The sequence below is a fragment of the Enoplosus armatus genome, chromosome 24 (genome assembly GCF_043641665.1).
Source record: "Enoplosus armatus isolate fEnoArm2 chromosome 24, fEnoArm2.hap1, whole genome shotgun sequence".
Classification (NCBI taxonomy): Eukaryota; Metazoa; Chordata; class Actinopteri; order Centrarchiformes; family Enoplosidae; genus Enoplosus; species Enoplosus armatus.
In genome coordinates, this window is record NC_092203.1 from 7,066,175 (window position 1) to 7,080,476 (window position 14,302).

General features: G+C 39.8%; 1 protein-coding gene and 1 pseudogene across 1 annotated transcript; both read right to left on the reverse strand.

Annotated features, from left to right (window-relative positions):
• Nucleotides 1-1,582: 1,582 nt before the first annotated feature.
• Nucleotides 1,583-5,880, reverse strand: slc19a1 (solute carrier family 19 member 1). Its single transcript, XM_070930956.1, has 5 exons — nucleotides 5,578-5,880; nucleotides 3,524-4,307; nucleotides 2,484-2,676; nucleotides 2,235-2,376; nucleotides 1,583-1,783 (listed from the first exon to the last, which is right to left on the reverse strand). The coding sequence occupies exons 1-5, from the start codon at nucleotides 5,878-5,880 to the stop codon at nucleotides 1,583-1,585; spliced, it is 1,623 nt and encodes a 540-aa protein (XP_070787057.1).
• A 2,960-nt stretch (nucleotides 5,881-8,840) lies between these two features.
• Nucleotides 8,841-10,293, reverse strand: LOC139306732 (C-X-C chemokine receptor type 1-like; annotated as a pseudogene).
• Between the last annotated feature and the right edge of the window lie 4,009 nt (nucleotides 10,294-14,302).

Sequence of the window (14,302 nt, forward strand, 5' to 3'; positions counted from 1 at the left end):
TATGAATCTAGTACCTCAAACACAGTATTACTATTTTACATATAATACTGAAATCATAAAATCTAAATCTTTCAGGATTTCAGCTGCAAAAATCCTTCAAATCAACAATTTATCAACACAATTCAGTATGAGGGAAAAGGTATATGAAATGTATTTCATAATAATATATATACATATATAATGCGCTCATTGAGAAATGCACCATTTCTTATTGTAAAATACTGGATGACTTTTCCTCTAAAACGTTTCAAATCAAACAATCTCAGATGGGAACATCACAACAATAATAGAGGTATATAACTGTGACAAGGGGTCAAGGAGCTTTTTATCCACCAAATGTAATTTATTTGTGAATAAAAAATTTACATCTGATTAAAGTCAGTGTTTACCTTTTTACAGCATTCAGACAGGTTCACAGTTATTTCTCTGCAATTATTTCAATCAAAATAAAAAACAAAATGTATACATTCTGAATGTAAGTACCATCCAACTCAAAACTACTGTTGCATCTATTGTAAGAGAGGGCCACACCTGCTTTATAAGTGTAAACAAATGGACATTTATGAAACCTACTAAATGTCTGCGCTGTAGTTCCTGTGGCATCAAGTAATACGGTGTTCCTATGTTCCCTGCGGACCGAGACAAGATCTTCCTGCAGCAGGCTTCAGGAGCTGGAGCCCTTCTTGGTGGTTGGTTGTTTGCCGAAAATGTCAGTCAGCAATGTCACCAGCCAGGCAGTGAATGAGCAGCAAGACTATCGAGTGGAACTTTGTTTTCCAACCATCTTCACCCACAATACTGCTGAAAATCACAAAACATTTCTCATAACCAAATTCAGCAATGAGTATTTAGACTAATTGCGTAAAGATGTCTATAAACATGATTTCTCTAAAACAACACAGTCTGCAGGTTGTTTCAGTGCATCAAATAAGGATCATTTCAAATACTCTGATACTGCTGCATCACAAACAGCAGCTTTAACAGCAACAATAAAATCATATTGTATGACATACTGCATAAAATCTGCAGTTCATAGCGTAAAACAAACTGATAGTGAGGCTGGGGGAGAAGAAATACTTCCTAATGTGATTTTATCACAATGTGATGTGATTATGTCTAAAAAGTAAGTATACTGATATGATTAATTAACATGTAATCATGTAACTAACATTAGGTAAAATAGGAGTGTCAATGTAAGAAATAATGGTCACATTACATTAATGGTCCCTCTCTCTGTGTGGAAGGTGATTTGCCACAATTTGAAAGCATAGTACCACTTAGTGCTTTGTTCTCAATACAATAAATGTACTTTACAGCAAATCACATCTGATCATCAATAAACAAATACTAAAACAAAAACTACCCCGAGACGTCAGACACAAGGTGCCTGCAGTCTGTCTGGTGAGGGTAGTGCAGGAGCTTTAGCTAGCAGACGAGGCACTTCTATGATTAAGGCTCAGCGGCTAACACTGAACAAACCACTCCAACAACATCAGAGGGTTAAAATGATTGATCCCGCAGAGTCTGAAGAGCTTCAGAAACCGCTGGACAAACAGTTTAAGGCGAGACGTGTTTGTTGTCATTACACTTTGGCACTTTTGCCGTTAGACAAAGGTTCTGCCTCTGAACTTGCAGCCACAGGACTGAGCTCTGTGGGTGGAGCCTGTTCGTTGGTCCCGCCTCCTGCCGTGTGCTGGTTTCTATAGTGACGGATGACGACCACCGCGGCACAGACCAAGTAGATGACGGTAAGGATGGTGAAGTAAATGAAGTACACCAGGAACTGTAAGAAAAAAAAATCAGATCAGGTCAGTTATTCACTAAGTTGTTCTAAATCATGGAGGTGATAATAACACTTCTGAAGCAGAAAAAACCCACCGCCTACATGCAAATCCCTACACATAAACTGAGTGCTTTAACAGTCGTTTCTCAGTTTCTATTGTGCAAATGAAAAACATGTTAAACGTTGTTCAAACCGCTTTTACATTCATTAGACACAAGGCTCTCCTGCTGTACAGACAGTGAATTCAAGATGCATCATACTACATGATAGATGTTTGCATTGTTGAACTTTTTCCTTTCTCCCCAGTCAGAAAGTCTGCTGTAAAAGAGGTCTCTTCAACTTCCATTTCACTTCGTATTTTCCTCCTCATCATGTCAAGCACTCTGAGAACGAGTCTGTGCATTAAGCTGAAGTTGCCGTCATCTTCTAAGATATGAAATGAGTGTTTTACCTGAGAGTGCACATCCAACCCCAGGCCTCTCTTGTCAGAAAATATCAGGATTATGATGGTCTTCAGGATGGTCCCCAAAAAGGTGTTGATGCCAAACACTAAGGCGCAGAGCTCCTTGGTGAGTGACGAGGCTATCTGGAAACTGCACCACAGTTTCAACTCAGGATTAGGAATATCGGTGCGTCTTGAGCAGCAGGTTTTGTAGTTTCATATTTAGACAGTAAATAATATGTTCTAGTTGGAACTCACGTGGCAATAGGCACCAGAAACTGGTAGAAGCCTCTGAAGAGGACGTAGGCCATGTAGCAGACCCAGATGTTGTCTGTGGTGCCCATGAGGAGCAGCAGACCTGCCTGCACTGCTGTGATGACCCCGATGACCAGCTCAGACCAGATGTTCCACCGAATTTGCACAAAGCCTGCCGCGAAGGACGTTATCGCACCTGATGAGAAAATACACATTGTTAGAAAACTCAACAAGTGGTCTGTACAGAGGTCATCAATGTGCTATATTCTTTCATCTTTTTATCTTGGGTGGACAATCTTGTTTTCATTTACTTAATGATAATGTAAAAACAATCCTACTTTTAGGAGACACAAGTCAATGTGTATCAATACATTACTAACTGCTGAGTAATTGTCTGTTATCATTTACCTACAATCAGATTTTGATTTTCTACATGACTTTGTCAGATTGACATGACGTCCAGAACATTTAAACAAACCTTTGAGCTTTACAGCTGTTTAAAGGGTGATAAATAAAAGGTGGGAGATCAATGACTCAGCCTCCTAACTACAGGTGACAGAAGTGCAGCTTTCGTTCTTCACAACTAAACATCTATTTAGTGTTCTGAGCACTGTATACAACTGCCTCAGGACAGCAATGTGTTTGTTTCCATTAAAACTAATTCATGAAAAAGGCAGCACTCCAGTGGTAAATGGACGGACAGACTATTTGTGCTGTTTTCCTGGATTTGTTTTGAGGAAACAAACACATAACACAGAATCCTAGATTAAGAATTATTTGAGAGTTTTCAGAGCAACCTTGTGCAGGAAAGCACTTCCTCCTGCTGAAGGGCTTTTGATATTTTGTTGGGCACAGAGGAGTTGTCCCCATTATTTGCGTCTAAATTTAGACGGCAAGCTGTAGTCGCGTGCCTATGTGAATAAAAACATGGAGGACTGTAAAACTGAAACCCAACTGCTCTATCAGCCCTGAGCATAAAACAGAGATAAGATTTCAAAAATCCAGTTTAAAAACTAAGATTTGTAGCTCCAGAAATGTCTCACTCAGCAGGGTAGAAGCTGCCTCCACTCCGCCGTTGTAAACGTTCTTGCTCTCAGTGGCCGGGTAGACTTTGTTCCACAGGATGTGAACGTAGAACAGCACCAGGTAGTACCCTGTGGAGTTGAACACCCACCACAGGGACCAGAGCCTCAGGTTGGGCCTCTTCACCACGTTTCTCACCTCAAGCAGCATCTGCACCAAGACAAAATCCCTCCAGCGTGATGCAGAGCACGGGGGGGCTGCCGGGGACGACCCGCTATCTTTCGGGTTCATTTCGTCCAGTTCTGACTTGGTGGCTACTGCTGCCACTTCCCTTTGCTCCCGATTCTGCGTCCGGTTGAAAAACAGGGAGCGTTTCGGCCAGGGCAGGCACAGCGAGAGCAGCAGACCAAAGCTGACGAAGCCCAAGGATATAGCGTTGAGGGTGTAGAAGCTGATGTTGCCCAGGGACATGCACAGCTGGCCCAGCACCGAGCTGGTGAACACCCCCAAGAGGACCGAGGAGCGTGAGTATCCGGCCACGCGCTGGTAAAGGACTGGGCTGACCAGGGAGAAGATGTATGAGGAGTAGGCCACGCGGCAGGCCATGGTGATGCCGTAGAAGAACTCCATGAACTGCATCTCGAGGAGGGTGGCGCCCAGGAGCAGAATGAGCCAGATGACCACCTGGCTGACGCCCTGGATGATCAGGACCGGCTTGTAGCGCAGGAGATCCGTCAGCAGGAAGGCTGGAACCAGCACGACCATGTAGGAGTACGTCAGCACAGGAGTGATCTCATTGGTCACCTGGAAATGACAGGATCAAGATCAAATTAGGACACTTAGCGTCCCAACTAGGGCTGGACCATAATTCAATATTACAGTTTATCGACTTTCAAGGGACTATATAGTTTTATATATCATTTTGCATAGAAGCCATAACCTAATATCAATATATTTATTTAGACCATAAACATAACCAGAGTCAAAACACTGTGGGCAACGTACTTAATGTAAAAATATAGGGGAATCTTAAGGAAGAGGCTCAACTGACCTCATAAGTATAATTTATGTATTAATTAATGATTAGTCCTAGACTTGCAGAGACAACATTCTTCTGGTAGATGACTTTCGGTGTTGATGATTGTAAATATGATCAATTTGGTGGCGTGATCAGGAAATATGTCTTATCTCCAAACAATCATATACTATAACGTCCATTGTTGCATTATCACAGTATCTACTCAAGTATGTAAGGTCATCTTTTAAATTGTCTATTTGATTTCACCATAGTGAAAACCAGTAAAACTCTTTCTGGCAGTAAGACCAGCTTTAGATCCACGACAATGCTGGGCTACACATGCAATTGCAGTTGTGGTAAAAAACAGATGATGACGGATCAGTTAAGTCAAGGGCTGCTAATTCCCAGGAATCTGGTAAATACAGGAATCTATGGGATATGGCAGTGACTCTGCTTCAGACATCAACAGATATTAAGGTGACGTGTGTTCAACACAACAAATCTGTTTGCAAGAGGTGGCTCAGCTGGTGTGTTTCTCCACACCCTGTCCAAGCTAGTTTGACAAACAAATGCCGGAAATATTTCAAATGTTTTCCTCTCTGAAAGGCACTTTGGCAGGAAATTGATGTTTGATTTAAGATCATGGTCAAATAAAAAAAAGAAAACATATCTAGCTAATAGTGATCCTGGTCTACAAATCACCATCAACTAGCCATTCCTAGATTGTAAATCCTCACAAACCTAATACACTGACCCACTTTGGAGGAATGTGAACTTTGACCACAGTAAGACAGATCAGCAAACTCCCCACAGGGCACTCATTTATTCTACTGTGTAATGAGTACCTATCTGCATGGAGAAATACTTCAGAAGGAGCCTTACAGGTTAACTTTTAAGTCTCCTGTATATGAGCCGGGAGTGCAACTCTGCAGTAAATGTACAAGGACTACGACTGGAAAGTCTTCTGTCATTAATTCATGAGACTTTCAAATGTGGTTACTCAGGTGCTCTTTTTCTTCACACAAAGACAAATGAAGGTCTGAGGACGCAGCTAACCTGTTCCCTGGTGAAGTTCTTCTCAGCGCTGAGCAGATACGGTGTAATGAAGGGCTCCCCGGGCTTTATTGATGCCATAAACCCGTAGAGACACAAGAATGTCACTGCCCACTTCCACTTTCTGGGCTCCGCGGCTTCCTCTGGGGGACCTTCAGAGGGAGACGGGACCTCAGAGGGGGTGACAGCCACCTCTGCGTCTCCGTCTTCATGCCCTCTGCCGTCTTCAGATGCAGGCACCTTCAGGTCCATGTCTTTCTCCCCATCTGATCTGTCCCCACCTCCTGCTGTGTCATCTGCCACCATTGTGTCAGCTGGTTTAAGCACCACTCTGTGATGAGGAGTGTAACTTCGTTATTGCTGCGTCAAATCACCATGTGAGGATTTGTTTTGATGTGGAAGGATGCTGCAAGTGTTAAAAACCCAAGTGTTGGGTTGAAAACGTCCATCAAACTGTGGTTTCCTCTCAGCTCTTCTGCCTCTCCATGTCAGAGAATACTGAAATGGTGAAAATGAACCATTTAGCAGGGTGATGATAGTTAAAATGCTACATGCTGTCCCTTGCATGTAAAAGAAAATGTTGACCTTTGCTCCATTCTACTCTGTGACATTTCCCGACAGCAAGCTATCCAGCAGCTGGGTCTGGTGTCATTGTTAACCTGAAAAGATAACAACATTGTCAGTTAGTCAGACTATTTTGACACTGTGCAGGCACTACATGACATAAGAGCACAGCTGTGTTTTCTACTTTAGAAGCAAAACTGTGGCAGACTATAACACTACAATTAACACTTGTTATCATCATTGATAAATCTGCAGGTTATTTCCCTAATAAATCGATGGTTTGGTGCATAAAATATGACAAAAATAGTGAAAAATGGCCATCACGAGTTTCCAGAGGCCAAGCTGGTGTCTTCAAATAAATTGTTTAATCTGACCAACAGTCCAAAACTCAACAATATTAAGGTTACAATCATGTAAGAGTATGAAAACAAGCACATTTTCAAAATAAATCTTTAAAAAATGACTAATTTCAGCTGTAAAGTTATGCTGGATAAACACATGGACATGGACATGCTGGGACACATCAGGAGTACCCAATTATGTTTTCAGTCACATTTTCAATCTTGAATAACCAATGTAATCTTCCTACGTTTGCTATAAAAATGAAAAGCAGGCCAATAAACATACAGTGTGCTCCAGAGGACTAAATTACATGTTACGTGTCAAGATTTTGAGGGGCAATGCAAACAAGTTACACAAGCCATTCATTAGGTATCAGTGTGTGTGTGTGTGTGTGTGTGTGTGTCTGTGTGTGTGTGTGTGTGTGTGTAAGCATGCCAGCGTAACACTCAGCGGACGTTACGTTAGCTGCCAACGTGCTAACCCCAGCTGTGGTTGTGTTGTTTGTCACGCTATCGCACAATTTATGATACAGGTGCGAAGTTACCGTTAGCTAGCAAACTGGCTAACAGAAAATAACGCTAACTGAAGTATAGAAACTCTGTAGCTTTTGTTGACACAACTGAATTACATACTACGGACCGTTTACACAACAACAAGCTGGCTTTCCATTCAATAAAGCACCATTTACTTGTTCATAATTTTTGGGTACACAAAAATTGAGTTAACGTCACTTACCTCGTGCGCTCCATCTGAAACAGGATTAGCAAACCCACTGTTCTCTCGTCGCATTGACTCCTGGGAAGTGTAGTTCTGTAGCTCTGATTTACGCGACATGGCTTGTAAAAACTTTATTTAACTAAACACTTAAAATTAAATTAAACATATTTTCTCTTCGATTTTATTTCAGCAAGACCCATTTAATAAGATGGCGCAAGTTAAAGACTATAGAGTTAATAAAGTTCACATTTTATTTCACATTTTTGTCAAGTTGTTTTTGCCTTAAATGCTCGCCATCTGTTGGACAAATAATGTTTTAACTACTAATACAAATAAATGATACAATAATAATTATCGTAAGAGGCATACTTAGAAAAGTAATATGCAAATATATGTTGTAATATAATATTATAATGCATACTGTTCTATAACAGTATTGTGCTGTATAACATAATTGCATTCTTAACCTTGAAAACCTTGCAAACTGCTGTTTTCAAGGTCAAGAACGAACTCTGTCTCAATTATAAAAAGCGAATGAGTGTCGATTGTCGTCTATTTCCAGCATCATGTATTGAGTTAGATTTTGCAGGTTTGTCACAAATGTTGGTATACTGTTAAGTCAAAAACTCAAAGATTATTTCCATATATGACAGATGAAGTATTAAACATTTCATTGGTTAGGAGGAGCCGGTGTATACTAACCAATCACAGGTCTACAACATTAAATCAGTCAGTGCAGGGGAAATTGCAAAGCCATTTATTTTTAATTGATTAACTTGGCAGAACCTGAAATGTGAATAGCATTTGAACTTTGTACAAACTTTACGACATATAAATGTATAGCATATATAAATGAACACAGAATCATCAGCTGGATGATGAAAACAGAGTGAAGGGTTGAATTCCTCCTGGGGCACCTACTGCATATTTAAAATACATGCACTCCAAGATTAAAAAAGCATATCCAGACATTATGTGTCACCACATCAATGCATGTCCAGTTCATGAATAATGCTGGTCCACTCTTGAGCAAAGAAAATGGGAATTAATGAGAAAAATGAACGTAGACATGATCAAATCGGTTGCAATGTGAAATGTTTCAACAGTGGATGTTGACAACAGTAAATTCAATAGATGGCAGCAGTGTTCCACACAGATCAGAAGTAGAGAATGAGAGAAAATAGAGGCAAAAAAGGGAGATACACTTTGATAAATCATTTTCATTTTAACCTCATAGCTCGTACTCTGACTGTCTTGAAATACTCTCAGACTAACAGACGTTTTATATCATAATATGATGCTTTAACGAGTGGAAACCACGAGTAATCTTTGTTGCTTCATAATTTCATGCTTCATAAAAGTCCTTTCAAGATGAAATTTTCTACAGACATTCATGATCCCCAGAGGATGAATCCTACTGACTCTGGTGATCTTCTTATTTTTCCTGTAGCGCCACCATGAGGTTGACATTTTTTAGTGAAATTTCTCAACAACTATTGAATGGATTGCTATGAAAGGATGAACTAAAATGACTTTGGTGATCCCCTGACTTTTCATCTTTTAGAGCATCTTGTACTTGTCATGACTTTCTTTTTTTAACAGCAGGATTTGGGAGCCTTGGTGAATATGGAGGTATGTTGTATATTAAAAAAAGTCCACTGAGGTTTCAGATAACAGCTCCGCTGCAGTCTGAGGTCTGAGATGTTGACCTGCTGAACCTTGACCACGACCTCTCCAGGCTGACTTTCCTTTGAAGGAGTAGCATCATTTTTCTCCTGAACTTCTCTGCCACGAAGGCATAGAGCACAGGGTTGATGCAGCTGTGGAGCAGAGCCAGGCTGTTAGTTATAACCAAAGCCATCTCCACTGACCTCTTCACAGCACAGTCAGACGACATCAGATCAGCTCTGAGGACTGTGTCCACCACCATGGTTATATGGTATGGCGTCCAGCACAGCAGAAACGCAATCACCACGGCTATGATCACCTTCATGGCCCGGTGCTTCTGGAAAGCTCGAGCGTGCAGCAGCCTCGCCATTGTGATGCTGTAGCAGGTTATCATGACGACAAGAGGGACAAAGAAGCCAAAAATATGGCGGAACACGCGAGTGGCAAGCCTCCATGAATAGGCGCTGCCGATGTCAAAGTTTTCACTGCAAATCATCCTCTGGGAGTCAGAATCTGGTTTGGAGACATCGTTGAAAAGTGCAGGCAGAGCGAGGGCCCAACCGAGGGCCCACACTGCTGCACAGAGGAGCCAGCTGCACATCCTCTGACGACTCCTGAGACTCTCACTGGCGTGCACAATCACGAGGTAACGGTCGATGCTAATACAGGCCAGGAAGAGGATGCTGGTGTAGAAGTTTGCCTCGATGACGAGGTTGAGGAACTTGCACATGAAGTCTCCAAAGATCCATCCGTAGACCAGTGCTACAGCCCAGAATGGGAGGGTTAGGGCCATCAGACCATCCGCTATCGTCAGATGAAACAAGTACACATCCGATGGAGTCAGCGCCTGTTTGCTGGTGCCGATCACCCACCCCACCAACAGGTTCCCTGGTATTGCCAGTAAAAAGATGACTATGAGGGTGAAACACAGGGTCGCAGCTACTGTAGGACCCAGTTTTATTTTACATGACATTGTCTCTGGATCCACAACCAGTGTTTCATTGGTGTGGATGGTTTCATTCAGTACGCCCCAGAATTCATCAAAGGTAAGGATCAACGACATGACTATGGATGGAAAACAGAACACACTTAAAAAAGGGGGAAACAACAACAAGAGCATGCATGGCATTACTTTTTCAAGCTTTAAAAATTACAAGCTATTTCCCACAGTTTGAGGATGCCAAATTTGTGTCATTGTTTATGAATTTAACTTTTCATTTGTACCAAGACTATTAGGCTATTTTGTTTTTCAAAAGTTACATGGTCTGTCTTTAATACACACAAATGTAATTACTTTTATTAAATGTACCGTCCCTCTAGTTTTCACCTCTGAGAATAAACTAGTTGAGACACTCACCTTCGGCACTGACTTGGCTGCAGCTTTCAAAGACGACAACACCCAAATGAGTCCATGCCAAAGAGTGTGATACAATATGTGATTTTTTAAATGGAGAGTTGACCCAATGTCCTGTTTCCTTCCTGTTGCACGTGCGTGCGCCATCAAGTGTTTCTGCTGCAATAGGACTTTGTAAAAGCACAGGTGCAAGAAATAAAATTAATGATGGCTGAATTCCATTCAGCTGCTTCAGTTTCTGGGTCCTGGTGTTGTGTCTGTGGTGAAAAGGGCCTGGTGAGAATTCATTTGATGTATTAAATCACAATATGTATCCTTATTATTAGGAGATATAAGAGCGGGTAGTTTCTTTTTAAGATAGAAGTTAGGTAATTAAACTCATGGGAATATTTGATTATCCAATTATAACATTTCAAGGTTCAATTTATTCACCCATAAAACATGGGAATTACTGCCCTCCCATCTTAATTAATCAACACTGATTACAAAAATATGGGAGATAAATATCAATAAAATAAATCACCCAAACAGCAACATAAAAGCAGGTAAAATGAGATTAAACTAAATCTTGTTTTGGGAATTAATTGTTTTTTCAACTGTTAACAAGAAAGAAAAGCTTAGAAAGCATATTTCTGGCACACAAAATCATGTTGATTGTTACATATTTTCCTCTAATCTTTTTTCTTGTAAATTAATGGATCATTTGACCTTTTCAGGACACTGTTATTTGATGGAACTGCTCTTCACCTGGTAGACGTATGCAGGTGGGCAAGTAGACATTGACTTGTTTTTAGGGGGCAGATAAAACAACACTTCATCACCCTTCATCTCTACAACTAATGAAAAAATAAAGCTCCCAATCTAAAAAGGAGACATCATCATTATAGTAATCAGTAAAATTGTCCATTTGTCCTAAATGATGTTTTGGAAGGACTAGTTCTCATTCAGGCTGATGCAGATAACATGTGATGTGACCCTGTTGCAAGTCATTGGGTAATCAGGGGTGTGTGGTAAGGTGTTTTACCAATCAGCAGGTCAGAGTGTCAGCTGGAACACTTTCTGGAAATGACATTCTTTGTTCTCGCTCTTGCTGTTGCAAACTTCCGGTATTATTCCCCTGTTTTGTTCCCAACTTGAAAAAACTACTGTGTCTACTTAAAAAACTTGTTTTTATCACGTGGACAGTCCAGCTAAAAGTTGAGAGTTGACTGTTATTTCTGTGATTTTGTTGATCAAGTCAAAATCTCTGTTGCGTTGCGTGACAAACATCAGTGATCATGCAGAGAAAAAGATGATAACCACACGTCAGTAATGACAGGGGACCTCACTGACACACTCCTCCTATTGATCTTAAAGTAAGATCAACATAACAGCGTGTTGCATCACTGCTGTCGTCCCTGCAGCTATCACATATCTGTAAGTAAACGGAGACATAAAGACTCTAAATGACACTAATGTCACGTTGCCAGCCTCCATCAGGAAGCGTGAAGGTCCCCTAACGAGAATGGCCTGTTTTTAGTTTCTGGTTACTTTCGCAAACACTGTTTGGGTCAACAGTGTGTGTGTATGTGTGTGTGTGTGTGTGTGTGTGTGTGTGTGTGTGTGTGTGTTTTGTCACACTTGGAGACCAATTTCATACTTCAGTGCTTTGTGTGTAACTATCATTAAACTTAACAGCACTAATAAAATGAACTAAAAAAGGGAAGGAGAAAGAATGAAAGCAGAAGTGAATATCAATGTTTTTGTATTGTTTCCATAATTTATGTCTTCTTATAGTTTTTGCTGTTTTGTTTGAGTTCAGGGTAAAAAATGAAATAATCTATGAAGATTAATTTAACAAATAGTCAGGCTTCATTGCTCAAATTACACAATTCCTCTACAAACATATATACCTTACCTGTTCTGATCTTATATCATACTTTTAAAAGTATTGTCCATTGTAAACACACTAAAAATGTGTCTAAGATAATATCACTATTTTAAAAAATCGGATTAATGAAAAAACAGAACAGAAATGGAAATAGAAAAGATAAGATAAACCTTTACTGATGCACTAAGGTGTTGCAGCAGCACAAGGACATAAATATGTACAGATAAATAAGAATAACCACAATAGTATATAATATGATCAAGTAATTATACTTAATGTATAAATATGATGTAGTACATTATGCAATAAACAGTTTATCATAATATATACATAAATACACATATGCATACATATCATCATAACATAACACAATATAATATCGTTTGGGATATAGAGAATTATATAAGGTGAAATGTAGTGATACAGTACATCAGATCTATACTTAAATACCCTGAGGGTTATTGCGTTACAGTTACAGCATCCAACTAAACTGTAATCACCTCCGACTGTTGGGAACTGGCTCGTTTGTTGTGCCAACTCCTCGACACCTGACTTCCACCTGCCTAACGTGCAGGACTTTGAATTTCCTTCAGCAAAGCTTGTAAACAATGGTGTGAAACTTGGCACAGACGTGATTCTTCTCGGGAACCTAAACCTAACCCCTATTCTCTGGAAACGCTTTTTTCATCGTGTTCCAGCGGAAGAGAGGTGTTTCTGAGGTTACACTGAAGCCAGAGATTCCTGCTAATTATAAGGTTGTAATCTCTTTAAAATGACCAACTACGCTTGGAATTTAGTTTATTTAGTTTAGTGTGGCAGTATCTACGTTTTTTTCTATAAGATAACACTTTATGAGTTTCACTGTTTGACAAGGCACCTCCTTTGGGACATTATTTTGCAATCGCCACCCTGAAGTCCTCTTAGCTCTTTGTTTTCTATAATAATTTGGGATATAAATGTGTAATATGTTTCCCTCTTTAGACATTATCATACTCCAATAAGACTCCACAGAATGAAAGTGATGAATGGGGTCTACAATGTGTGTGTACTCACTATATGAACTGTATTCAGTATTAATTGACAGTATTTTGTACTGTATTATATGTTCTCTGGTGTCAGTCAACATTTGTGTAAGCAGTGGTGGAAGTACTTGAATCTCACTTCTACATTTCTTATGGGAATATGCTACATGTATTTAGACCAACCTGGGTCAAAGTAATGGAAGTCCTAGATGGATGGTTTGGTTCAATAATAATCCGCTTGATTCTTGATTTGTATTTATTAAAGGACAGATCTCAAATACCAAACATTTTAAAATGGGCCTCCAGGATTATTCTGAGGCACTGAGAAATAGCTCCAGATTTGAAAGATTGGGTATATCTGATGGTAGAGACAGAATCTCATAGATTAAAAGGAAATTCTGAAGAGAGATCAAAGGAGCGCCTGTATATATATATAGCTAAGAACCTCCTTGTGTTGTCTTCTCCTGTCTATCATGTACCAACCCTTTATCTAATCTCTAAAACCAATAAAAACATATATAAATATATATACTTGCAGTTTAAAAAGTTAGTTCACCAAAAATATGAAGATAGACAACGTAGGCGCGTGACTGAAATGTCTTTACAGAAACAAGTAACAAGTAACATGCCAGTTACTCCACACATTTTGCTTTGATCAGGGACTATTATCTACTATATCTAAAGTAGTTCCAATGAAACACCATAAACAAAATAAATGAAATTCCATTCACCTCCTCTGAATAGGGGTGACAGCAGATCTCACAATCTCATCTCCAAACCTCAGATGTGTTTTTTGTTGTTGTTGCTGTTTTGTAATTTACAGACCCTTTAAACTGTCTCTGCTCAGAAACAACAAAACTAAACGAAAACACCTGAATCCACTTGACCCCTTCGAGGAAGCCAAGAGAAACACTCGTTTATTCTTCTTCTTCTGTGGTACTTTGTTTCCTTGTGCCACATCAAGCAGGAAATCTGGCACAGTACCTAATCGCTTCTCAGAAGAACGTTTAATTTGTTAATATACACACACAACACTAATGTGGTCATATGTGCACAGTTGAATATAACAATAGATTTACAAAAATAAAACATATCAGACTTATTTCTGTCATTGTCCTTGGTGTTTACGCTCTCCACAAACCTTTATCAAGCATTCAATGCGTGACATTAAGAAATATCAGAAAATAAGAA